Source organism: Ictidomys tridecemlineatus, chromosome 2 (genome assembly GCF_052094955.1).
Source record: "Ictidomys tridecemlineatus isolate mIctTri1 chromosome 2, mIctTri1.hap1, whole genome shotgun sequence".
NCBI classification, from domain to species: Eukaryota; Metazoa; Chordata; class Mammalia; order Rodentia; family Sciuridae; genus Ictidomys; species Ictidomys tridecemlineatus.
The window spans coordinates 53,801,922-53,827,543 of NC_135478.1; the positions used below are offsets into that span (position 1 = coordinate 53,801,922).

Below are 25,622 nucleotides of genomic sequence, written 5' to 3' on the forward strand. Positions count from 1 at the left end.
TTCTTGGGGTACAAATTGAGGAATGGGATAACTGAGTCAAATGGTGGTTCCATTCCCAGTTTTCTGAGGAATCTCCACACTGCTTTCCAGAGTGGCTGCACCAATTTGCAGTCCCACCAGCAATGTGTGAGTGAGCCTTGTCCCCACATCCTCACCGACATTTATTGTTGCCTGTATTCTTGATGGTTGCCATTCTGACAGGAGTGCGATGAAATCTCAGTGGAGTTTTAATTTGCATTTTTACTTAATGAAGTACATGTTCCCACTTTTCCCCTAGTTCCTCAAATTTCTAATTTCCTCCTTCAGCTGTACTGGTTATTTTATTTTACTTCTTCACTTACTAAGAAGATTAAGATGCTTCCTCATAGGACCCTCAATTTCCTTCCATCCCAATGCAACATAACTCTCTGGAGTTCCATTTGGTTCCTCTTTCTTGTCTCTTGGAGGAAAAAATTTCCTTCATATTTATTAAACACATATTTTTGAGACAGTATGATTTGCAAGGCACCTTGCACTCATGGGTCTGTTTGCACATCTTCCAATTTTCTCCATCCTGTCCATCTCTTTCTTTAACGGTCATGTCTTTATTCATTGCATCCTTGCCTTTAGTCTGCATGAACAAAGAAAATGAATTTGCTACGATTATTATTTGGTAAGGGTGGTACCTGGGATTGAACTCAGGGGCACTTAACCACTGAGCCCCATCCCCAGTCCTATTTTATATTTTACTTAGAGACAGGGTCTCACTGAGTTGCTTAGGGCCTCACTAAGTTGCAGAGGCTGGCTTTGAACTCCTGATCCTCCTGCCTCAGCCTCCCGAGCTGCTGGGATTACAGGTGTGCACCCCAGCACCCAGTAAGTCTGCTAGTATTTTAACCTTTCTAGATGTGGTCCCAAGTGGGATAAGGTTAGTTTGGGAGTCAAAGGCTAATATTTTCAGAAAAGATCACTTCATCTTTTCGGGAGGAATCCTCTCTTCTGTAGGGCAGGAGTTGATGGGATAATATTTATAGCTTTGCTTATCATTCTATGATTTTATGAGTTCCCCTCTTCATTTGAATTCAGAAACCAAAACCAATATATTAAATCTTAAGTAATTTGATATGCTTTATTGCCTCTTGGATTTAATCAATAGACATTATTGAAAGCGGTGTGGGTTTTTTTTTTTTTATTGCAAGGAAATAACATCCTTGACATGGAACATATAGCCCTTGAAGCTATGATGATCTTTCGTCTCATTAAAACATAATGAGAGAAAATCTGCCTTCTCATAATGAGGCAGAACTAAAAGGGCCCTTAGAACAATCAATAAAAGATTATTAAGACAGAAAATTTTTCTTAAAGAAGAGAGAGTGTATTTCCTCCTACGACTGCAGTATTCTGATAATAGAGCAGGATTGGACGTCCTCACTTTAAAAGTGCTCACATCATAGATTTGGATCAAGGTTACTTTTGAATATTCTTTTTAAAACATGAACACTGTTTGCATATTTATTCAGTGGAAAAAAAAAACGATTGAGTTTTGTCCATATGTAGACACTCATCCATGGATTGCTTTATAATAGGATCTCAGTTTTCAAAAACTTTTAATGATGGAAAACTTCAAACATACACAAAGAAACAGAGTGATCTAATGAGTCGCCTCCTTGTCTAGCTCCAACAGTAATCAACTCTCAGCCAAAGTTGCTCCTTTTATCTTTTTATACCCCCATCCTTAGGCTCTCGGAGGGATGTATATCATTTCTCCCTCGAAGACGCTGGTGTGCATCTCAAAAATATTCAAGGCAAAAATATCACGGTGTCAGGCCCCATGTTTAAAATGAGCAATGATTTAATATCATCAGATAGTCACACATTTCTAAGTGCCTCACTCTCCTGATTTTTCTTAGAGTCTTCTCAGATCTGGATTTTTTTAAAAAAAAAATCTGCACATGGTGATTGATACGTCACCTAAGAGCTCATCCTCTGTAAATTCTGTCTCCCTTTCTCTTTCTCTCGTGCGCGTGCCCTCTGTGGACACTTTTTAGTTTGCTGTTGCACCTGGTAAACAAGGTCTTTTCCTCTAGAGAGCTTCTCGGGGTCAGGGTTTTACGGATTTCGTCCCTGTGGTGTTATTTCACATACTCTCTCTCCTATATAGATATATATTTTTGGTCCATTGACCTTTGTACATAACAACTGGCTCAAGTTCATGGTTCGATTTTTTCTTTTTGCTTTTCCACCAAGAATGTCTCAAAATCGGTGTGGAAGTCTTCCCTTAAAGACAGATCATCCTGTTGTTTCTCTTTTTGTGATATCAGACATCATGGCTTAGATGGATTAGCTCATTTAGGGTCCGGTCTTAGAGCTGCTATCACAGAATACCCTAGACCAGACGGCTTTAAAAACATAAGTGCTTCTCAATGGGAAGTCCAAGGCCGAAGGTGCTGGAGGGTAGGTTTCATTCTGAGGGACCTCGTCTGGCCGGTGGGCAGCTGCCATCTCACTGTGTGCTCTGTAACAAGGAGAGCAAGAGAAGAGCAGGTGCCTGACACTTCTTCTAAGGACACGGATCCTGTTAATCAGCCCCCCCCCAGACATTATTGACCCTAGTTACTTCCTTGGGGGCTCTATCTGCAAACACAGACACCAGGTGGTTAAAGCTTCAACATATGAATTGGGGAGGCCACACAAACCTTCCCAAACAGGTTACAAACCAGTGACCTTCTAACTCTATCCTTCCTTTTTCATTCTAGGCTGCATAGTTTTATAAAGAGAATATCTGCTCTACCCTTTGGTCACCTACTGATAGCACTCTTTTTTTTTTTTTTTTTTTTTTTGTACCAGGGATTGAACCCAGGGGTGCTTAACCACTAAGCCCCATCCCTAGTCCTATTTTGCATTTTATTTAGAGACAAGGTCTTGCTGAGTTGTTGAGGGCCTCGCTGAGTTGCTGAGGCTGGCTTTGAACTCACGATCCTCCTGCCTCAGCCTCCTGAACTGCTGGGATGACAGGTGTGTGCCACTGCAGCTGGCCTCTGTAACACTCTTATAGAAACAACAAGAAGAAAGGTGCACACCTGTAATCCCAGCAGCTGGGGAGGCTGAGGCTGGAGGATTGTGAGTTCAAAGCCAGCCTCAGCAATTTAGTGAGGCCCTAAGCAACTCAGAGAGACCCTGTCTCTAAATAAAATATAAAAGAAAAAGGGCTGGGGAATGGGTCTCAGTGATTAAACACCCTTGGGTTCAATCCCTGGTACCAAGAAAAAAAAAAAAAAAGATCAATCCTTTTCTTTTCCTTGGCAATTGTAAACAAAGTGGTTTGTTCTCTAGTATCCTCTAACAGTGACCAATTAGTTTTGTATGTTCCCTTTTCATGCAGTTATGGACTCGTGGGTTTAAACCAGCCTTCTCTGTCTGTGTGGCTTGGGACAAATCACTTACCCTCCCTAAGCCATGGATCACCTAGCTTTGTGTTGGGGACAACACGGCACCTACCTCCAGAAGTTGTGAGATCTCAGTGACATGGTATCTGCAAAGCACCCAGTGCCTTGCTGGATTCAAATAGAAAGAGCAGCCACGTTGTTATTCTTTCAATGATCATAAATATAGACATAAAGTACGACTTTAGCATCTACCCTTCAACTGTTCCTCTCTGACTTCTGCTCTGAGATCGGAACTATTTTCCAGTATGAAAGATGCCATATGCTGCCTTTGAACTACCTAAGATCTGTGTCTTTGCCACTCAACAACCAGCCCAGTGCACTGGAGTAAGTTCCCTATTCATGGAGGGTCATTTGAAGACTGTGTGCCATACTTAAGAGGTGTGCACACAGACCACAGGTCAAGGATCAGAATGACCAAAACAACTCCATGAATGCCTTCAAGTGAGAGTACAGAGAGGCAGTTTGCCATGAGCCCTTCAAAGGAAGGAGGGTGTGGGAAGAGGTTCGAACCTCCGTGTGCATGATTATTTGCAGGTTTCAAATTTTTTTCTGACAGTCAACAGTTCCATGTCCGATTCCTGGTTGCTGCCTCCTTAAGTCACTAGCGTAAGTGTGATGTGTGTTTCTACTCAGGACCTCTCGTGGTTAAAGCACACACAAAAGTCCTCCCCCTAAAATCAATTTCTACTGTTCTTTTAATGAGACCCTGTGCTTTTATTAAGGTAAAACTAGACTTTTTTAAAAAGGAGGAGGATGAGACAAACATTTCTGTTCAATGATTCTTCCTGTCTGGTGCAAATACATTAATTGAATGGAGCCAATTGATTATGGATCCATTTTTTTTTACCCAAAAATAACTCTATGGTATTCTAAATTGCTTTCTGGGTATAAATACAACTCCATCTGATGAAATATTTAAATGTTAAAGAAGACATTCCAAATGCACTGAATTCAACCAGGGCTGAATCCCAACTTGAATTTTTACATTCTATTTGCAGAAAATGAGATATGGCAATCTGAGGTCTACTCTAAAAAATGAAGACAGGGGTAAATTAAAGGTTGTGACTTATCTTCACTTTTTAAAAAATCCACATTATTTTGAAAGTTTGGTTTCTGGCAAGGCATACATCATTCCAGTACTTTCACGTGTACATTATTAAACTGCAGAACTGTTCTCTATAGAAATGTCTCTATTTCTCACATTCCTGTCAAGCAGAAGTATAAAGTTAAGAAGTTTATCATCAGTGATTTTCTTTAATGTGCTATGATATGGGTATGGAAATTGTACTAGTTCATTTTACATTGCTACAACAAAATACTCAAGGCTTGGAACTTTGTAGAGAAAAAAAAAGGTTTATTTATTTCATCGTCTTGGAAACTGAAATTTCAAACAGCATGAAACCAATGAGAAACACTTCCCCATCAGCCCAGGCATGGAGCTGGATCATGGATATGTCTACATCATAGCAGGAGTACCTGTGGACAGGACAGGTCATGTGGCAAGATGGAACCCCAGACAGTAGATAGACAGTCTTACTCTCTTATAAAAACCCTTTTGCGAGAGCTAACCAGGGTCCCACAAGAACTACTTTAATATCTCCCAAGGTTGATGTCCCCAATGACCAAATGACCTCCAACGAGACTCCACTACTTAAAGGTTTCACAGCTCCTACTACCCCCAAACTGAGGACCGAGCTTTGAACCCATAAACCCAGGAGGCACATACTGAAACCACACCCAAACCACAGCAGTGTGCACAAAAACTCAAGAAGTCTCTGCTGTAAACATATCTAGGAAAACTGTCAAGTTCAAATTCACTTCTGTAGGCAAGAAATTAATTCCCAAGACTGTCTAACGAGGTGTCAGAAGAACGTTGTCAACTCTAAGGAGAAAACTGTGGCACATTTCATTTTATTATTCCATATAACAGATACCAGAGAATTGGAGCTGATTCGTTTAAAGGTGATTATCTTACTCAATCTGATGGAAAGATAAGTCGCCCTTTTTACCCAACTAAGAACCGGCACTATATCTGAGCCATATGTATTGGCGTATTTTGAAAATGTTTACCTTGATTCTAAAGGATGACTTTGCAAAATATTTTATTAACTAACAAACAGATCAAAACATTCTTCTACTTGCGGTTTCTATAAATATAGTAAATGTGGTTTCTTTAAATATGTTTAAAGTTATTAAGGACAATTCCAAAAAGACATGTATTTTTTTTTTAACTTGAATTTTTTTTTTATTTTAATTAAAGTTAGAAGTCTCACGCAGCCTGAATTTACTTTGCTCAAGTTAATTAGAGATTGTCTAAATTTGTAATTTTCAGAAAATCATCTTTTTGGTTACAAAAGCCATAGCTCACTGGAATAAATTAAAATAATTCAAAGATAATTAAAAACTGAGATTCAGTCTCCACGTTTCACTCCTCAGTGGTAACAACTAATATTACTTCAGTGTTCCCTCTCTAGATCTTTGCCATGAAAGTGAAAATGTCAATGTGTATTTATACAAATATTTTATTTCACAAAAATGCAATACGTCTATGTTATGCTTGGCAATTAATATATATTTTCCCTTTAGTTCTATAAGAAATTATAAACAGTGTTCAGTTTTCTACACTGCTATTCATTCTTTAAGCATTGTATAACATCCCATTGGCTGGATGCCTCTTCGTTTATTACTGTATTTTTCATAGGCGTGAAGATTATTTCCAAATTATTCTTACTATTTCAGACATGTGTTTTATTTTGTAGATTTGTGTCAGAATTCAAGCACAGATTAAAATTTCAATCCATGGGCAAAAGTTGCATTTATCCAGTTTTACATGAGGCACACTAATGGCACTGTGTAGGGATAAAAGCAACTAGATGCTCAGTGGGTTTGAGCATGATGACTGGCTTTTATAAATTACCTTGGATGCTTGCTTTATTTCTGCTTTCTCCCTTCAATTCCTGGTGGCAGGCCTTGGAGAATGACTGACTCAGTAGTCATTCCCTACCCTCAGCCCCTTGCCTATAGATCTCTTCCCTACAGAGCTCAGGAAAATAGAAGATTCACTTCCTAGTCTCCCAGGCAGCTAAATGCATCCAGGGACACAGCAGCCATTTTGTGACCATGAGGCAAAATACATAAGTACTGAAGATATATTGGTTCAGACATCATTAATACCCTCAACTATCTAGCTCCGGACTTCCTCCTCTGTGTGAAAAACTCCTATTTAAGCCACTGGAGGTGAGACTTTATGTTATCCTCAGAAAAATACTTTAATTGATCCAGCCCTCCGGCTGCAGTATTAAGAAAATGGAAATAGAATTTCTTTTTGTCATGTAAGTAATTTGGAGTTCCCCTTTCATGGGGCCTGGTCAGAATGCCCCAGTTGATGATGCTAATTTCCAATTCCATATGGCTATTTTTTTAAATTAGTGTATTATAGTTATATATATATTGAGGTTCATTTTGACATAATTTTATAGCATGAACTATAATTTGCCCCAATTCAGGCCCAGGTCTTCCCCTTTCCCACTCATCTTCTTTCCCCATCCCCTTTGTTCTACTCCACTGGGCTTTCTTCTGTTTATTTGTAGTTTTTAAAAAATATATTAGTGCACTGTAGTTATACCTAAAGGTGAATTTTTGTCTAGGAAGATAACACAAATCACAAGGTAGCTCTTCAGTTTTGGATAGTATGACATAGAATACAATGTGGAAGATCATTGGAATCAACTAAGAACACAGCTACATACCGCAGAGAAGGAATCCCCACAGTTCTACAGGGGAAAGCTTTTGAACAGTGGTCTTCAATGTCCTCCCATTAAATGCAATTCTGCTGTCTTCGGGGACGACCTGCCATTTTCACTTTTACATGAAGGTCCCATTTGAGAGTTTTCATTTGTTTGTTTATCTTGGCTTTTTTGGTACCCAAGATTGAACTTAAGGGCAATTAAGCCCTTTTTTGTGCTTTATTTAGAGACATGGTCTCCTTGAGTTGCTAAGGGCCTCAATAAGTTGCTGAGGCTGGCTTTGAACTCACGATCCTCCTGCCTCAGCCTCCCGAGGGGCTGGGATTACAGGCCTGCTCCACCACACCTGCCTCATTTGAGTTGTTTACGGGGTTGTTTGCCAAAACCTTCTGGGTCAAAATATCATATCCCTCTGCACTAACAAACTATGCACTGATGGCTGAGAAGATACTTGGGTCCATTTCCTTAGACAAACCCAATTATCAGTAGGAAAAGAAAATGTAAAAGACAGAAGAATTAGACAAAAATCAGCAGCCATGGAACATTAGTGATCAAGGAGTTTTTTAGCCAACTGAGCCGTTCCCGTGCCGGCGGAGGAGCTTGAGAGAAGCCATGGTTAATTTAAAGATCTTTCTGCCCTGGAAAATATCCTGACAGTCTCTATTTCTCACTTTTCAGGGCTACTAGGGAGGTAATCAGCTCCTATAAACAGCTGTGTTTCCAGAACTGCCTTTTAGGCAAGATGGGCACAAATGGCTCCTCAGTCCAAGACAAGTCACCAGAGGAGGAGGGACAAGAGAGGCCCTGCAGGGGGGATGCAGGGGGTGGGCCTGGGTCTCCAGATCCTGTGAGCTGTTGAGAGATGGAGCTGAGTGCATGTAAGAAAGCCAACACACCCAGCTCAGGATGGCTGGCAACTGTTAGGAGGGACCTGTCAGGAATCATTGGCACCCTCTGCTCACATCAGGACACCCTCCCCACCCGCTTGGTGAGTCTGTGGTGCTGCAGAGTAAATGATTAATAATAATAATAATAATAATAATAAAATATATTATTATTATTATTATTATTACAAAATATATTATTATTGGTAGTAGTAGGAGGAGTAGTTGAAAGGAAAGTGACCACAGCACTCAGAGCAACCAAAAAAATCTTTATTGCAGCAGTGCAACAGAGGATAAAAGAAAGAAGGAAAGAAGGAGAGAGAGAGAAAAAAAACAGAAGAGGAGAAATGAAGAGGGAGAGAACAAGAGCAAGAGACAGAGAGTACGCGCAAGAAAGATAAAGAGCAAGAGGGGGGAGGTGCCCCGGCAGGAGGGAGTTTTTATAGCCCAAATCTAATGGGGCCTCTGGGTCTGCAAGCTGCCTTGTTGGCCCCAGGGGGGTTGAGTGCTCAGCCTTGACACAAACAGGTGATAAAGGACCAGATAGAGGGGGGTTGAGTGCGTGGGCTATCTTGCAGCCAACATCTGTTCAGCCTTCCCTGCAGACAACACAGTTCAGCCTGCTCTGCACCCAACAGTAGTAATACTGGGAATTGAACCAGGACCCTTAACCACTGAGCCACATCCCCATCCCCTTTTATATTTTATTTTGAGACAGGGTCTTGCTAAGTTGCTGAGGCTGGCTTGGAACTCACAATCCTCCTGCCTCAGCCTCCCAAGCCTCTGGGATTACAGGCCTGCACCACTGTGCCCAGCCTGATTTTATTATGACAATCACCATCATGAGTCACTTGATGAAATTTATGTGTCACCTGCAGTGTCCCAGCATGAGGCACACAAAGATGCCCAAGGCCTGGTCCTGATGGCCAAGGGTGTGCAGGTTGGCTGGGGAGTTAGACACCCTCTTGTCTTTCAGACTCTAGTCCCACCCTCTTCCAGTTCATGATTTAGGTTGCAATCTGGGTGGCGTGGCACACCCCAGCTGTTTGGTCCTGTTCCTTCCTTGTGGAAATCCTGATCTGGTAAGACCTAGGTTCCTTCACATTGACAAACAAGTTCTGTATGGGTCAGAGAGCAAATAGATCAGGAACCCGGGTCCTGGGTTGCAGGTGTTCAACTCTACTTTCATAGCAGGAAAGTAACCACAGACTGTTGTATAAATGCAGAGATGTGGCTGGACACACTCCAGGGCTGTAGTTTTGGGATCCCAGCTGGACCACACCCAACACATCTCCGATGCTGTTTGCTCCAGTTATACCAACTCCCCACCTGAAACGTGCCTCCCTTCTCTCCTGTGTGCTTTTGGCTTGCTGCTTTCTCTGCCTGAAACACTCTTCTTCTCACTCCTACCTGGATAAATGAGGCTTGTTTTCCTGGTTTCCGCTTAGCTCTGCATTCCTCCAGACAGCTAGTGTGGCAAGACAGGATGGGGACTTCAGCAGTGTAAGAGGTGACGGGCTGTGGCTTTGCACGCTCACACACAGCAGCTCTGCTGACTGTCATTTAACCACAGAGGCCTGCAGGGGCTGACAGGTACCTGTAAGAGAGAACTGCAGTGGCAGAAGCAGGAAACACAGCAATGGGACAAAACAGTCCCCCTTTAGGCTTAGGACAGTGGAAGTCCCCATGCTGTGAGCTGAGAGTCCCCAGGCTGTTGATGAGCTAATACCTATGCAAGGAATGTCGAATGCACCCTCCAACAGAATTGTACCTACTCCCTTGCCTCAATGTGCCCCAATCTTGCTTATGTATAAAAGTAAAAGCCCTGCTGTGCTCGGGGCTCAGTCCTTGGGAATTATCCCTCTGGGCTGTGGCACCACAAATAAAGTGCTGCTTCCAGATCTCTGTGTCCTGACCCCCATTTCCCACTCACTTCATCCTGTCTTTCTGGTGCAGGTATACACTATTTTTTCCAACATGCTGCAAATACTGCCACCATAGGAATGCACTGTTACAATGCCGGTTCACAGAGAGAAAATTCCCTGGAGATGGGGAAAAGAAGGTCTTTGTTCTATTGATTGATTTAATTTTAGGGAGAGCATCTGGTTCGTGCCAAGCACTGTTCAAGATGGTAGAGTTTCGCCAATTTAAAAAAAAAAAAAAGTATTACCTTTTCTTGGGGAACAGAAAAAGGAATAAATAAGATCACAAATACAGGTTTTTAAAAGTCTGTTCATGTTTAAGAAGTAACAAAATGAATCGATGAGGGAAGGGTGAGGTCGCCTGATGTAGGTGGTGCAGAGGCTTCTTGTCTAAAACGGAAATGAAAGAGTGAGAAGGATCCCTCCAGGCAAAGCAGAGGAGGAAGGAGATTTCAGGGGAAGGAGATAGAAAACACACAGGTCCTGTGCCTGGAAGGAGCTCAGCTTGTTTGGAGGGAGCCGGGGAGGCATGAGCTCCGGTAGACAGAAAAGGGTGGTTTCCTTTGTGAATCGAGTCCTGGCTTCCCTGGCAGGGGCTGGAAAATAGTGGATGCTCACTCGGCCACTGTGTTGAGTTGCCTTTCCCAAAGCAGATCTGGAGATGAGAACTGTGGCTCAGGAGGTGGGCTGGGGTGGTGGCTCAAGAGGCAGGGAGGTGGGCTGAGGTGGTGGCTCAGGAGGCAGGGAGGTGGGCTGAGGTGGTGGCTCAGGAGGTAGGGGGTGGGCTAAGGTGGTGGCTCAGGAGGTGGGGAGGTGGGCTGGGGTGGTGGCTCAGGAGGTGGGGAGGTGGGCTGAGGTGGTGGCTCAGGAGGTGGGGAGTGGGCTGAGGTGGTGGCTTAGGAGGTGGGGAGGTAGGCTGAGGTGGTGGCTTAAGAGGTGGGGAGGTGGGCTGGGGTGGTGGCTCAGTGGTGGAGCTCTTGCCTAGCCTGTGTGAGGCACTGGGTTTGCTTCTCAGCACCACATATAGAAACAAATAATAAATGAAATAAAGATCCATCAACAACTAAAAATAATTTAAAAAGAAGTAGGGAGGTAATGCCGGAAACCAAATGATAGGGAGGAGGAGGCAGGAAGGGAGGAAGGTCAGCCACAGGAGCAGGTTGCTCCTTCTCATGGTGCAGCCTTAAAGAAATGGGGTCAGCCCCACCTCCACAATACACAGAGAGGCAAGAACACTGGCATCTTCACCCACCAGGCGACGTTGGTTGGAAGTAGCAGGGGTACTAACTTCCGGAGATTTCTACCTTGCTTTTCTGCCTTGTGTAGCCGCAGGCTCCTGCTGCTTGAGAAAGCGCCTGATGGAGGGACTCAGGCACATGAGGGAGGAAGCCTCCGTGAAGCTCAGGTGGCCCCTAGAGAATGTGGGAAAGCCACCAACTGGCCCTGCTGTGGTAAATAAGAGAACAAGTAGCCGAGTGGATAAAGGAGTGCAAGAATGACTAATCGTATTCGAGAGAAATAAGCCTAAAGAAATGAAGGGCCCTGTCCCAGGGGACACCTGTGGTGGCAGTTGGGCAGGAGGATGGCAGATTGTGCAGGTCTCTTCTCACCAAGGGGGGAGGCCCCATGTGGGAGTCTGGCGTTGGCCCTGGGGGGCGTATTCACATTCACACTCTGGGAATTGGCAAATGCTACAGGTCACAGCTGCAGTCCTGAAACCTAGTTGTGTCACACACAGCTTATTGGGAATGGGGGTGTCACTACTGGATCCCAATTCCTTCCTTACATCCTGTGGCCTTGTTTTAGTCAGGGATGTTTTTATTTATTTTTATTTTCTGCTTTGACTACAAGACCTGACAAGTACAATGTTAGGAGGAAAAGTTTATCTGGGGGCTCAGGGTTTCAGAGGTCTCAGTCCATAGACAGCAGGCTCCACTCCTCAGGGCTCGAGGGGAGGCAGGACATCATGGAGGAAGAGTGTGGTGGAGGGAAGCAGCTCACATGGTGATCAGGAAGCAGAGAGAGACTCCACTCTCCAGAGACAAATAGAGACCCCAAAGCCACGCCCCCAATGCCCCTTCCTCCAGCCACACCCACCTCCTCCAGCCACCACCCAGTTAATCCCATCAGGGTTCATTCACTGGTTGGGTTAAGGCTCTCACAGCCCAGTCATGTCTCCTCTGGACCTTCCTGCACCGTCTCACACGTGAGCTTGTGGGGGCACCTCACATCCCAACCATAATAGGCCTGTTAGGTCCAAGGCATCCTTCCTGGGGAGGCTTGTATGCCAGGCCCTGGAGATGGTGCCCCTCCCTGGCTTCATGCAGAATGAGGGCAAGAGCCATTCATCAGTCTTATTTCCTGTCCTCCTCCAACCAATTGTTTTCAACTCTGACTTGCAAATTCACCAGAAAGATTAATAGCATCTTCCAGGGATATTTCTCATTAGCTTTCATTCCTTTCAAAGTGGGAGAGGCTTGCCCTTCTTCCCAGGGGGAAAAAACCTGTGGAGCCATTACCTGTGCAAAGACCATCCCCGCCCTGGCCGATGGCGGCTTATGGATGCCCATTACGCTAGGAAATGCTGGGTCGTGCTGCTGTGCTCTCTTGCCTGCATGTATTTCTAATCAGGCTAACAAAAGAACTCTCTGTGGGCTAATTTTGTCCATTTTGAGAGTAATTTTTTTGTTGTTAGGAACAGAGTCATAGATCACCCCCAGACAGTGGTGAAACGAGAGCCTTTGCCGGAGATTTATGTGGGTCTCCTGACCTCAAGGGAGGTGACTGATTGGGCTAGTGGTTATGAGGCTGATTATCTCTGGATGTGCTAGAGAGCAGGTGACTTTTTTCATTGTCTGGATCTGGAGCTTGAGGAAACCTGGGAGCACAAGCATTTGATAATTCCCTTGATTGGGAAGATGGGCTTTTGTCCCCAGGGTTGTAACCTGCAGTGTCTGTGAAGGTGAGCGACACAGCTTCATTACTAGAAAGGTGGGTACAGATGTGCAGAGTCCAGATTTTGGAGAAAATGACACTCCCCCCCCTCTCCCACACACTGTGTTTTTATGCCCCTCATCAAGTTGTCTGTAGCCATTTGTTTTAGTCAGCTTTTTTTACCACTGTGATTAAAGGACCCACCCAGAACAACTGGAGAGGAGGAAAAGTTTACTTGGGGTCTCACGATTTCAGAGATCTGGGTCCACAGACAGCAGCCTCCATTACTCAGGGCTCGAGGGGAGGCAGGACATCATGGAGGAAGAGTGTGGTGGAGGGAAGCAGCTCACATGGTGATCAGGAAGCAGAGAGAGACTCCACTCTCCAAGGACAAATAGAGACCCCAAAGCCACGCCCCCAATGACCCCTCCTCCAGCCACACCCACCTGCCTCCAGCCACCACCCAGTTAATCCCATCAGGGGTCCATTCACTGGTTGGGTTAAGGCTCTCACAACCCAGTCTCACACTGAAGTCCTCTGAACCTTCTTGCATTGTCTCACATGTGAGCTTTTGGGAACATCCCACATCCCAGCAGAGGCACGCCTGTCATCCCAGCAGCTCAGGAGGCTGAGGCAAGAGGATGGTGAGTTCAAAGCCAGCCTCAGCAAAAGCGAGGCCCTAAGCAACTCAGTGAGACCCTGTCTCTAAATAAAATACAAAACAGGGCTGAGGTGTGACTCAGTGGTTAAGTGCCCCTGAGTGTAATCCCTAATACCTCCCTCACCCCAAGGAAAAATTTTAAAAAATAACTATAGTTAGTGGTATAAGAGGAAGAAGAAAAAAGAAGATGAAGTAGAAGATTCACACACATACCTGCCTACACACACCAGGTATTGGATCCAGGGGCACTGGACCATTGAGCCCCATCCCCAGCCCTTTTATTTAGAGCCCTTCTATTTAGAGACAGGGTCTCTCTGAGTTGCTTAGGGCCTTGCTAATTTGCTGAGGCTGGCTTTGAACTCATGATCCTCCTGCCTCAGCCTCCCGAGTTGCTGGGATAACAGGCATGTGCCACCACTCCCAGTCAGGAGAAGATATTTTAACATTCGTTGAGGATTGTGAGCCTGAGATGTTCTCTCAGTTAATATGGACAACAATCCTACGAGGTAGGCAGTGTCCATCTCAAACCCTTTGACCATCCAACTACCAAATTGATGTTTTGTTGGCTTCTTGACCCTGTCACACGTTTCCTCCCTGAGGACTGTCACATAAGCTGCTCCCTCTGCCTGGGGCACTTCCTCCCCTACATTTTGCATGGCTTCCTCTTCTTTATCTTCTAGTTCTTATATCCGATGTAACATCCTTTCTGTCTAGAACAGCTTCCCCTTCAATCATTATATAGACACAATTTCTAATGATTTTATTTGTATATTCTTTGGGGTTCTCTCTCCTTCAAGCAGCATTAAGCTCCGTGATAGCCAGAGAACTCCTTTCCTGCCTCTTCTCTGGTGTGCTGATCTTTCTGCACCCAGCAGCAGGAATACAGTTGAGTCGACCATTAAACATCTGCTGAAGGAACCAGCAGAGGTGGTTACTGGGATGGGGAGTGTGGTAGGACAGGATGGGAACTTTAGGTGTGTAAGAGGTGACAGGCTGTGGCTTGGCACGCTCACACCCAGCAGCTCTGCTGACTGACATTTAACCAAAGAGGCCTGCAGTGGCTGACAGGTACCTGTGACAGATAACTGCAGTGGCAGATGCAGGAAACACAGCAATGGGACAGAACAGTCCCCTGCTTTGGCTTAATGCAGTGAAAGTCCCTAAGCCATATGATCCAGGAGTCCCTAGGCTGTTGACAAGCTTGTACAATATATAAGGAATGTCGAATGCACCCTCCAATAGAATGGCACCACCCCGGGGCCTTCATGTCCCCCAAACTCACTTATGCATAAGTAAAAGCCCAGCTGTGCTAGGGGCTCAGACTTTGGGACTTATCCCTCCCGGCCATGGCACCACTAATAAAGTGTTGCTTCTGGATCTTGGTGTCCTGACCCGCATTTCCTGCTCTAGCCGAAATACAGTCATCTACCCAGTGTTCCCTGGCTAGCAATTGGCTCCAACTCGAATCTGCCTAACTCCAGAACTGCCCTGCTCTGTCACCTGGAGTGAAATGGCTGAGGGAGGACTAGAAAGGGAACTGCCTTCATTTCCTCCCACTTTACATTGGCTCTGCAGCACGAAGAGAATCTCGACAGCTACCCCAAGAGATGTGTGTCCCCCTTGCCTTGATGGTTCTATTTACTGGACCAACCCCCCCCCCCCCCCCCCGTCTGATGCACTGTGGGGGAGCTGATTTCACTCTCTCAAACATGGAATCCTCGTCCCTGTAATGAGCTAATCACTCAGCAGGATCTGACTCTTCCTGTGTTCCGCAGACATTATCCGCTTAATCCTCACCAAAACCATGTGAATTTCATGTCGGTCACACAGTATGATTTCCCTTTAATCAACCTGAAAGCCACAGGTATCACATTTACCTGGAGTCTGATGCTCTGTGTTCTCAAAGCTCAATAAAGGCTCCAAGAAAAAAACTAATGGTGTACATGGTTTCAATAGTTGGGTGCCTCCTTTCCACACCTATAACTCTTTGAACAAGTTAAATTCATACTTATCATTCCCTCTTGAGTTTCACGTGGCAGTATTCATCAGACCCTGCTACCTAATACACAACTTTAATATGAGATGAAAAGCCAAGGTAGTTTCTACATAACTATTAAACACTAAAATGAACAAGATTCATCTTCAGGTGCTTTAACTTGAACTTGAACTTGATGTGTTTTAAATGCCCCCCAAGGAATTTTTTTTAATTACAAATTTGTGAAGTGGTTAAGTGTGATTAAGTGATTATTCTATTTCTATTTTCTATTCTGTTTTTTTGGGTTTTTTTTTTTTTTTTTTTGGTACCAGGGATTAAATCCAAGGCATTTAACCACTAAGCCACATCCCCAGCCCTTTTAATTAATTAACTTATTTTTGAAACAGCATCCCATTAGGTTGCTTAGGTTCTGGATAAGTTGCTGAGGCCGGCTTGAGATCCTCCTGCCTCAGCCTCCCCCAAGCTGCCTGCCAAACTTTTAACATAGGAATATTAAGCTTCACACGCTCATCACAACACTGTTGTCTTCAGGAAATATGATCATGTGTGTTACGTGTTGGGCACAACAACTGGCCCATCAAATGGCCACAGTGGTCAATGCTACCACATGTACTTCTTTGGTTATACTGAATGCTGAAGTGTATCCTTCGGTGTATCCAAAGGCTCTTACCCTGAGAAATGCATATGTGCAAATATCACACAAATCTCTCTGTGAATTAGGAGAGGGTGGCACATAAGTATATATTCCTCTTTTTTAATTCTAGCAGGCTGCGTGTGGTGGCACATACCTGTAATCCTGGTGACTTGGGAGATTGAGGCAGGAGGATCACAGGTTCTCGGCCAGACTCAGCAACTTAATTTTCTCAGCAGTTGAGGGAGGTTTATAAAATGACCCTGTTGTACAGATTAGGAAACTTAGAGCCAGAAAGAGTTCTCTCTACAGCTACAATCCAGGGCTTCAGACTCCATGGTAATTTCTAGAAGAAGTCTTACCAAAAATGCTATTTTGACATGGTAGAGGGGGTGGGATATCCAGTATTATATGATGAAATATAGATTCAACTACTGAACAATTAAAATCACTTTCTCCTTATTCCCCATTCCTACTGATACTGAAATTATTTGGCCATGAAAAAAAATCAGCAAATCTGCACCCCAGGGACAGAGATGGGGGTCCCTTTCAGCCTTGGTGTTCTGTACTTTATTCCCAGATTATGGAGTGGGCTGGAGTGGCCTCTGAATGCCTGTAACCCTATGGGTTAGGTAGACTATGAAGGAAAGCAAGCACTCTGAAAAAATCTGTTGCTAGGATGTTGACTCCCGGGAGCTGAGGGTTGTGTGGATTTGCCTAGGGAGTGAATCTAAATTTCCTACCTTTTGGCCTGGAACAACTTATCACAGCCCCTACTATTTACAGTAATAATGTCTGCTAATATTTGTTGAGTGCTAACACTGTGCAGGGAGGATCTGTTCTAAATGCTTCACACTCATTAGCATATATGAATATATCTTGCTTTCTACATCTACTATATATATATACATATATATATATATATATATTTTTTTTTTCCTTAATGGAGCTGGGTTTTTTGTTTTGTTTTGTTTTGTTTGGTACCAGAGGCACTTGACCACTGAGCCACATCCCCAGCCCTTTTTTACATTTTATCAGAGACAGGGTCTCACTGAGTTGCTTAGGTCCTCACTAAGTTGCTGAGGCTGGCCTTGAACTCGTGATCCTCCTGCCTTAGCCTCTCAAGCTGCTGGAATTACAGGTGTGCACCACTGCGCCTGTCTTGTTTCTAGTTTTTAAATACTGATTTAAATACAAATAAAACTGTCCACCAAACATTCCCTGTGAAGGATTCATAAGGCACTGTGATCACTAACCAGTCTCTTCCATTGGTGACCCATTAGCACCCGGCTTTCCAGGTCGTTGACTGTGACATTACGTCTCCTCCCTCTGATGCATGGCAGCTCTTTACACACTGAGAGGGGACACAGCCCTGGTCCCCAACAATTCTTCAGTAACATTCCTCTAGCTCACCAGATTATTCTCTAGACCTCACCATGGTTGCAAGTTTCAAGCCCCAGCCTTAACCAAATATGAGAGAGTTCTTTGAAAGGACCACAGCCACCCTTGATCCAGACCCTAAGCTCCTAATTTTAATTATTATATATAATTAATGCATATGTAAAATGAAATAGATAAAATACAAAATATTAAATATAGAATAATATGTATAATAAGTTATATTAAATAGAATATATTAAAATATTACATATAAATATGTAATAAAATATATAAAATATTATTCTATAAAATAAACATTAAAATTTAAAAATATATAATATATAACATATATGTATTACATATTTTTAAAATATATAAAAACATAAAAATATCGTATGTAAAATGTATATAAATAAATAATATTATAAATAAATATGTATATATGATACATACCATGTATAAATAAATTATATCATAAGTAAGTCTTTATATATCATGTATAATGTGTACAATTTTATTTCACGTACATGTTTTAATTTATATATTTAAGTCAACGTCGTCCTAATAGCACCTTCTCTCTCTCTCTCCCACAGCTTTTTGCCATCTTTGCATTTGCAACATGTGGTGGCTACTCTGGAGGCCTTCGGCTAAGTGTGGACTGCGTCAACAAGACAGAAAGTAACCTCAGCATCGACATAGCATTCGCCTACCCCTTCAGGTAGGCCATGGCCGTTTGCTCCCCAGCTTCCCAAAGAGGGGGGCTTTCTTCCATCTGGGGTTTCTCCCAGGGGCTTCTGGGTAAACTGAAAGGACTCTGCTCACACCTATGAGATTCCCAAAGGGGTGTCCACCGGCTTCCCCACCCCAGAATGATCATGAGTTGTACCTGCAAGTCAGAATGGACTGTCCTCCAAAACAAAACAAAACAGAAAAATACCCCCAACAGAATCAACTTATTACCCAGGATATTGGGGGCGATCAATACAGCTACCCCAGTTCTACAGTTCTCCTCCATTCCATTTCTCCATCCTTAGGGTTTCCACATTCTCTCCAGATTTGTGTCACCTTTCATATCCTATTGACTATGCAGTTCTGGCTATTTAATGCATTTAATAATATTAATACTGAATACTTTTCCCTGGGCCGGGCTCTCTGCTCAGCCGGTTGACCTGTGTGATTGCATCACACTGACCCTGAAGGGTGTACTATCACCCTCTCCATCTACAAATGAGGAAACTGAGGCGCAGGTGTGTTTGCTCATATTCCCTTAGCCAGTGAGAGATGGGGTCAGTGTTTGAGCGCCCCTGTCTTGAGCCAGGGCTCAGATCTCTATTGATACACTTAAACTGTGAGGAGTGTAAGCCTCTTTACAAATTCAGCATGAAAGACCATGCCTTATCTATGTTTGTGTCCTGTGTACTAAATGATGGCTCAATGCCTATCCCAAACCTCACATCTTTTGATTCGGATCTATATAGCCAAAGTGGATTAATTGAACTCAAGGAAAATATGGTGAATTTATGTAAAACTCCCATATAATTGGCATCAAATTACGGGTGTGTTTTTCAAAAACAACATGCAATGCATTATATTGACATCTTGTTACTATACTCTCCTGTTCCTTTCAACTAACGAATGTTTGCTAGTATTCATTTTGTACCAAGCATGGTGCTGGTGCTGTGATTACAGAAAACAAGTAAAAATTGGCACCCCCACACTTAAAAAAAAAAACAGATAAGTACAGTGTTTTTTCAAGACTATTTTCATGGAGATCTAGATAACTAATGTTACTAAATGGAAAGAAATGAAGGAGGAAAAATAGGAAAGGAGAAGAGGTGGGAGAGGAAAAGAGTCACTGGGAGGAAGAATTTTAAGGTAGAATCAAATCTAAGAAATACTTTTTAGCACTTTTTTGGGGGGTACTGAGGATTTAACCCAGAAGTGCTTTACCCCTGCGCCACATCCCAGCTCTTATTTATTTATTTATTTATTTTATTTTGATACTGAGTCTCACTAAGATGCTTGGGACCTCACTAAGTTGCTGAGACTGGCCTCAAACTTGCAATCCTCCTGCCTCAGCCTCCCCAGTCACTGGGATTACAGGTGCGGGCCGCCACACCTGGCTAGCACTTTATCTTTCTAATGCTCATTTTGAAATCATCTAAAGAAGCACAGTATTGCCCCCAAATACACAAAAACTCATTTTTTCCCACTGGATATCTCAGAGGCTTTGTATATCATGGAATGTACCTTTTAAATATTGGTCTATCAAACTTTTCCTAGTCTAAGACAAAGCGGCCTCAATTCATAGGTAATGAATCACAGAGAAGTGACATTTATACCAATATTCTGACTGTTAAATTTTAAGATTTGCAGAACACCCTTGCACCAGGACTGTTTTTAACTAATTACAGAGTAGAGCTCAGAAATACTAAGCATGTCATCCCTGGCAATCTGGTGGTGATAGCTAGCTGTGCTGGTGGACATGGGCTGAGGATGTTTGACACTTCTGAAAGTTCTAGATGAAGCCTTTGGCTTGTGGAGGAGAGTGGCCATGCTGATGCCTGCTCACCGAAGAGCATTCAGGATCTAGGGTCAGAGTGGAGAACTGGCAGAGGACAGGAGATGGGCATGGGATGTTCACTAACCTCAGTCAAGAATTCATTAAGTCAGAGTCAGTAGCAGTGGCACACGCCTGTAATCTCAGCAGCCTGGGAGGCTGAGGCAGGAGGATCATGAGTTCAAAGCCAGCCTCAGCAACAGCGAGGTGCTAAGCAACCCAGTGAGACCCTGTTTCTAAATAAAATGCAAAATAGGGCTGGATATAGGGCTCAGTGGTTGAGTGTCCCTGAGTTCAATCCCTGGTGCCCCTCCCCACCCTGTAAAACAGTCAAGGTTGGAAGGACATGAGCTTGAAGCTCTGGGCTGGTCCTCCTGGGCTCTCTTCCTCTGCCACACAATGGTCCATCCCCATCATCCCATACCCTGCAGACTCTCCAATACCTCCTGGGAAGACCCAGTCTCCTAAAAGCAATGTAAAATCCACTGTTCAGGAAGCAAGGAGCCTTTTATCACAGGCCCTCAGCAACTCAGCCAGGCCCTGTCTCTAAATAAAATATAAAATGGGCTGGGGATGGGGCTCAGTGGTTGAGTGCCTCTGGTACAAAAAAAAAAAAAATTTAAAAATGCTGGAGGTGTAACTCACTGGTAGAATGCCCCTGGGTTCAATTCTCAGTAAGGCAAAAAATTCATGTGCTCCTAAAACTTCACAAGCCAATGCCAATGAGTTGCTCATGACCCGAGAAATAAGAGCATTCAGTGTCTTCTGTTCAGTTTGTTGCAAAGATGAGGACAACAAATTCAAATGCCAAGTCATCTGAACGAAAACAGTTATTTTGCAAATGACAGATCAAAGAAAGCTACTGAAGTGGTTATCAGACAAATATTTCAAGATGTAAAATAATGTCAATTAAAGAAAAATCCTAGCTAACTCACAAAATACCCAAGTGCTGCTTTTGATAACTTGGCCCAAATAGGCAATTCCTTTTCCACCTCCACACACGTGTATTTTTGACTTGTGCTTTGTTTTGGGGTGGGGGTACCATAGATTAAACTCAGGGACACTTGGCCTCTGAGCCAAATCCCCAGCCCTATTTTGTATTTGATTCAGAGACAGGGTCTCCTGAGTTGCTTAGCACCTCACTGTTGCTGAGGCTGGCTTTGACTTGCAATCCTCCTGACTCAGCCTCCAGAGCCTCTGAGATTTTTACAGGCATACACCACCATGCCTGGCTTAACTTGTACCTTTATCAGAAAGAATTTCCATTCAACAACCTGTTATTTTACTGTGGAGAGAAAACAATTTTCACCTGGCCTTCCTTTTGATTTGCAAGTAAAACACATAGTTTTCTCATCCACTATAATATGCTCTGTTGGTATGCATTTTGCTTGATGAATTGGGAGTAGGGTCCTTCTGGACTCAGTACTCTACTTTCTTTATAAGCCAAAGCGTGAAATGCTAGCCAGCCATTGAACGTCATTTTCTCGATATTTAAAGATATGTAAATATCAATGAAAGATCAGTAGAATGGAGGAAAGGGACCAGAGTGAGAAAAGGTGGGGGGAGTGCTAGAAAGTGATACTGACCAAATTATAGGGTTCTATTGTGTGCATGCACAGATGTGTAGCAAGAATCCCACCATTATCTCCAGTACAATGCACCAATAAAAAAAGTAGGGGAAAAAAGATACGTGAAATACACTCTGCGTAGAATACAAGATTATATACTGTGTCATGATTTTGATTTGTTTTATACAGGCAGGCTGGAGCAGATATTACCATCGCCATCCATCTGCCCTATCTCTGTACCATTCATGCCTACCCTTCTCACTATAAGCCCCCATAACCATTAAATATTTTTCTTTTTTTTTGGCTGGGGGGGGGTCAGGGATGGTTACCAGAATTGAACCCAGGTGAGTTAACCACTGAGCCCCATCCCCAGCCCTGTTTTGTATGTTATTTAGAGACAGGGTCTCACTGAGTGGCTTAGGGCCTGGATTTTGCTGAAGCTGGATATGAACTTGCCATCCTCCTGCCTCAACTTCCTGAGCCACTTGGGATTATAAGTGTGTGCCACTGCATCCGGCAAATATTTTTGTTTATTGCAGAATCTTGACTGATCAATAGGCAGGACAGGCCAGAAATCCTGGGAAGTTAATGTCCCCTACAGTAGCCTTCATGCAATGACCAGCCCTTGGGTGGTACAACTCTAAGGCATTTCCTGTCCCCTTTGCAGGGTCACTCCGCAGGCCAACTCCACCTACAGTGCAGATCTGACCACCAACAAGCTTTGATTATCTTCTTTTCCTGTCCCATCTTACTTTGCAATTGCCCTATTGGTGTTTGTAAAGATGAATCCTCTCCAAATGAGTTGCACTCAAATCCTGACCTCAGGGTCTGCTCCTAAGAGGTTGAACCTAAGATGCTGGCATTGCTTGAGAAATTTATCATCGTTAAGGAAGATCGAGCAATCAATTAATCAGTCAAGTAGATCCTCACTTACTCTAGCTATGAATCATGTTACAAAGTGTTGCATATGCCAAACTAACAAACAAACAAAAGCTCAGCTGTGTAATGTTGAGAAAACTCATTTATCATTCCTGTTCCTTGTCTGTGGAACAGAGATAGAATGACCTCTTTCACAGTAACGTTAAATATATTAAATGAAATACATGCAAAATGTTTAAAATAAGGCCTGGCATTTGGTGAGTTTTCTTTTAGTACGTTATTTTATTTCATAATCAAGTAAGAGTAATTAAAAATAAACGAGAAAACTAAAAAATCATTTTTCTAGTTAATTCGCAAACAAATGACGTGCTCCATCCCCAGCCCTTTTTAATGTTTTCTTTAGAGACAGGGTCTTACTAAGTTGCTCAGGGTCTCACAAAGTTGCTGAGGCTGGCTTTGAACTCCCGATCCTCCTGCCTCAGCCTCCCAAGCTGCTGGGATGACAGGCCTGCACCAACACATCAGGCCAACCTTTTCCTTACATTGTATTTTATCCAGAATCACAGCAACTCCCACGATAAGCAGGGCCTATATGCAGACACTAAAATGTGCACCTACTTTATTGCCTAACATGGATTGATTTGCTTTTAACTCTCTAATGTTTATTTAGGAGTCTCTGTGAGGTATTATTATTATGAGTCCAATTTTTTTTTCTTCTCACTAAACTTCAAGGAGAAATGAAGTGACAGATGGAGAAGTCATGGGGCACTAATGCGGTATCTGGGAGGTTGCTTGGCATCAGTGAGGGAGGAGAAACGAGGCTCAGCCTGACCCTTGTGATCCCTGGAACAGAGACTTCAAAGAGTGGGTGCGGGTACTGAGGAGAGGCCAGCTGGGCTGCCCAGCAGGGCACGGGCTGCATAACAGGCCCCTTCCCTCACCTCATGAATCCTCCCTGGCTCCGTGCTCCACTTTGGAGCCCGGGGGTAGGTGGAAATAACTGTCAGGAAAGCTGTGGGAGCAGGGCCATCATCTAGCAATGCCGGCTCTGCCCGGGTGGGAACAGGAGGAATATTCATACCCAAGAGTGATTATGACAAGCATTTTTTTTTAAACCAAAAAGAGCCAGTTTGGGGAAAATAAAAATGTTAAGGGCTGCAATTTTTTATGTCTTGTGTTCAGGAAATGCTTCGTTTGCAATTACATTTAAGCACGCGTTTATGGTTTCTCATTACCAAAAAAACGTCGCTCTTTCTGGCTAAAATGGTAGAAACTTTATAACTGCAGGATGTCATTTTAATGTTGTGCCCCAAACTAAATGTTCCGGGGAAGATGAGACTTGGTGGCTTCGTGGAAATGTGAAAGCAGTGGGCTGCAGGGTCCAGGGCAATTTCCTGGCTTCAATCCAAGCTCTGCCACGCAGGAGGTGGACGGGTTATAGATTCCCAGCCTGAGAGCAGGGCTGGGCAGTGAGCCGTGTGGAGCCCAGGAACCCCCAGGCTCCCTTACTGTAAAAGGAAAGAATAATGGTATCTCGCTCCTGCTCTAGCAACGGCCTCTCCACTAGATAACGCAAGCTAATCAGGCAGGAGAGTCTCGCTCGTATCAAGTGGTCCCTGAATTGCATCATTGCTGTTACCATTAATAATGGGGTTTAGCAGAAGGAATGGGCGTCAGAGTTCTGCAGTAGGCCAAGAACAAGACATTTTTTTAGGATGAAGAAAGGAATAATCATTTGTAGAGAATGTTTGTAGGAATCACAAAAATTTATACAAATGTGCACAATGACTGTTGGCATGGAAGACGTTAATTAGTGAGTGATAAATTAATCTATACCCTACCCCACGGGGCCCTCCCAGCCTGTACAAATACCAGGTTGAAATGCTTTAGTTGCAAGGCTCTCTAAAAGGAGAGTGGTGGGTGAGGAATTGGCTATAATGCATGTCTCAGTTGGGGTTTTCCCCAAAACACCTTCTTCTCTTTATTCCATTTTTTATTTGTTCTAATGAGTTACACATGGCAGAAGAATGCAGAATGGACCCATTGTACACAAATGGAACACAGCTTCTCATTCCTCTGTCCATGATTCCTCTGTACATGACTGTACGTGATACAGAGTCCCACGGCTCCTGCAATCATGTAGATAGGGTAATAATATCTGTCTCATTCCACTATCTCCCCACCATACCCCTCCCCTCCCCTCACTCCCCTCTGCCCAATCCAAAGTTCCTCCATTCCTCCCACCTACCCGCCACCCAATGATGAATCAGCATCCACATATCAGAGAAAACATCAGGCCTTTGGTTTTTTAGGATTGGCTTATTTTGCTTAGCATGATAATGTCCAGCTCCATCCATTTTCCAGTGAATGCCATAATTTCATTCTTCTTTAAGCTGAGTAATATTCCATTATGTATATAGACCGAATTTTCTTTATCCATTCATCTGTTGGAGGTTCCATAGTTGTTGGTTCCATAGTTTAGCTATTGTGAATTGAGCTGCTATGAACATAGAGGTGGCTGCATCACTGTAATAAGGATTTGAATGAAAGTAGCTTTCTTGGTAGATCCCTGGAGTATACCATTGAGGAATGAAGATGTGATGTAGGAGAGGGAAGAAGCAGATGAGGAATGGATTATGGGGCAGGTCACCACCATGAGCAAGTAGAGCACCCGAGACTCTGGGACACGGCGGGCACCATGTTTCAACAGTACCTGCGTCAGGCAGGGGTCACTATCCAGCTTCTCTTGCTGGTCATTGGTGGAGAGCTGCTCCGGCGGGTGCTAACTCCCTGCTGTGGCTTGCAGATCAAGCATGAGCCTGCCATTCAGAAAGACCTCAGTCAGGCAGTGTGGATACTGGCCTCTGAAAGCCAGCATTGTATACAGAAGTGGCCAGAACCAGAAATATGGGTGGTTCCCCCAGAACCTCTGTACCATGGAGAGATTCTTCAGTCATTTCCCTAGATCTATGGATGAGCTCATCCTGCATCATTTATTCATTCTCTCCATAAAAACTGATTGATCATCTGCAGTGG

General features: G+C 43.6%; 1 protein-coding gene across 2 annotated transcripts in view; it reads left to right on the forward strand.

The window, feature by feature from the left end:
- Synpr (synaptoporin) overlaps positions 1-25,622 on the forward strand; it is a 334,976-nt gene that overhangs the window by 180,469 nt on the left and 128,885 nt on the right. For both annotated transcript variants that reach the window (XM_021733267.3, XM_021733268.3), the window contains one exon: positions 18,173-18,297. In XM_021733267.3, the coding sequence (XP_021588942.1) occupies positions 18,173-18,297 (125 nt within the window). The remainder of the gene's footprint in view (positions 1-18,172; positions 18,298-25,622) is intronic.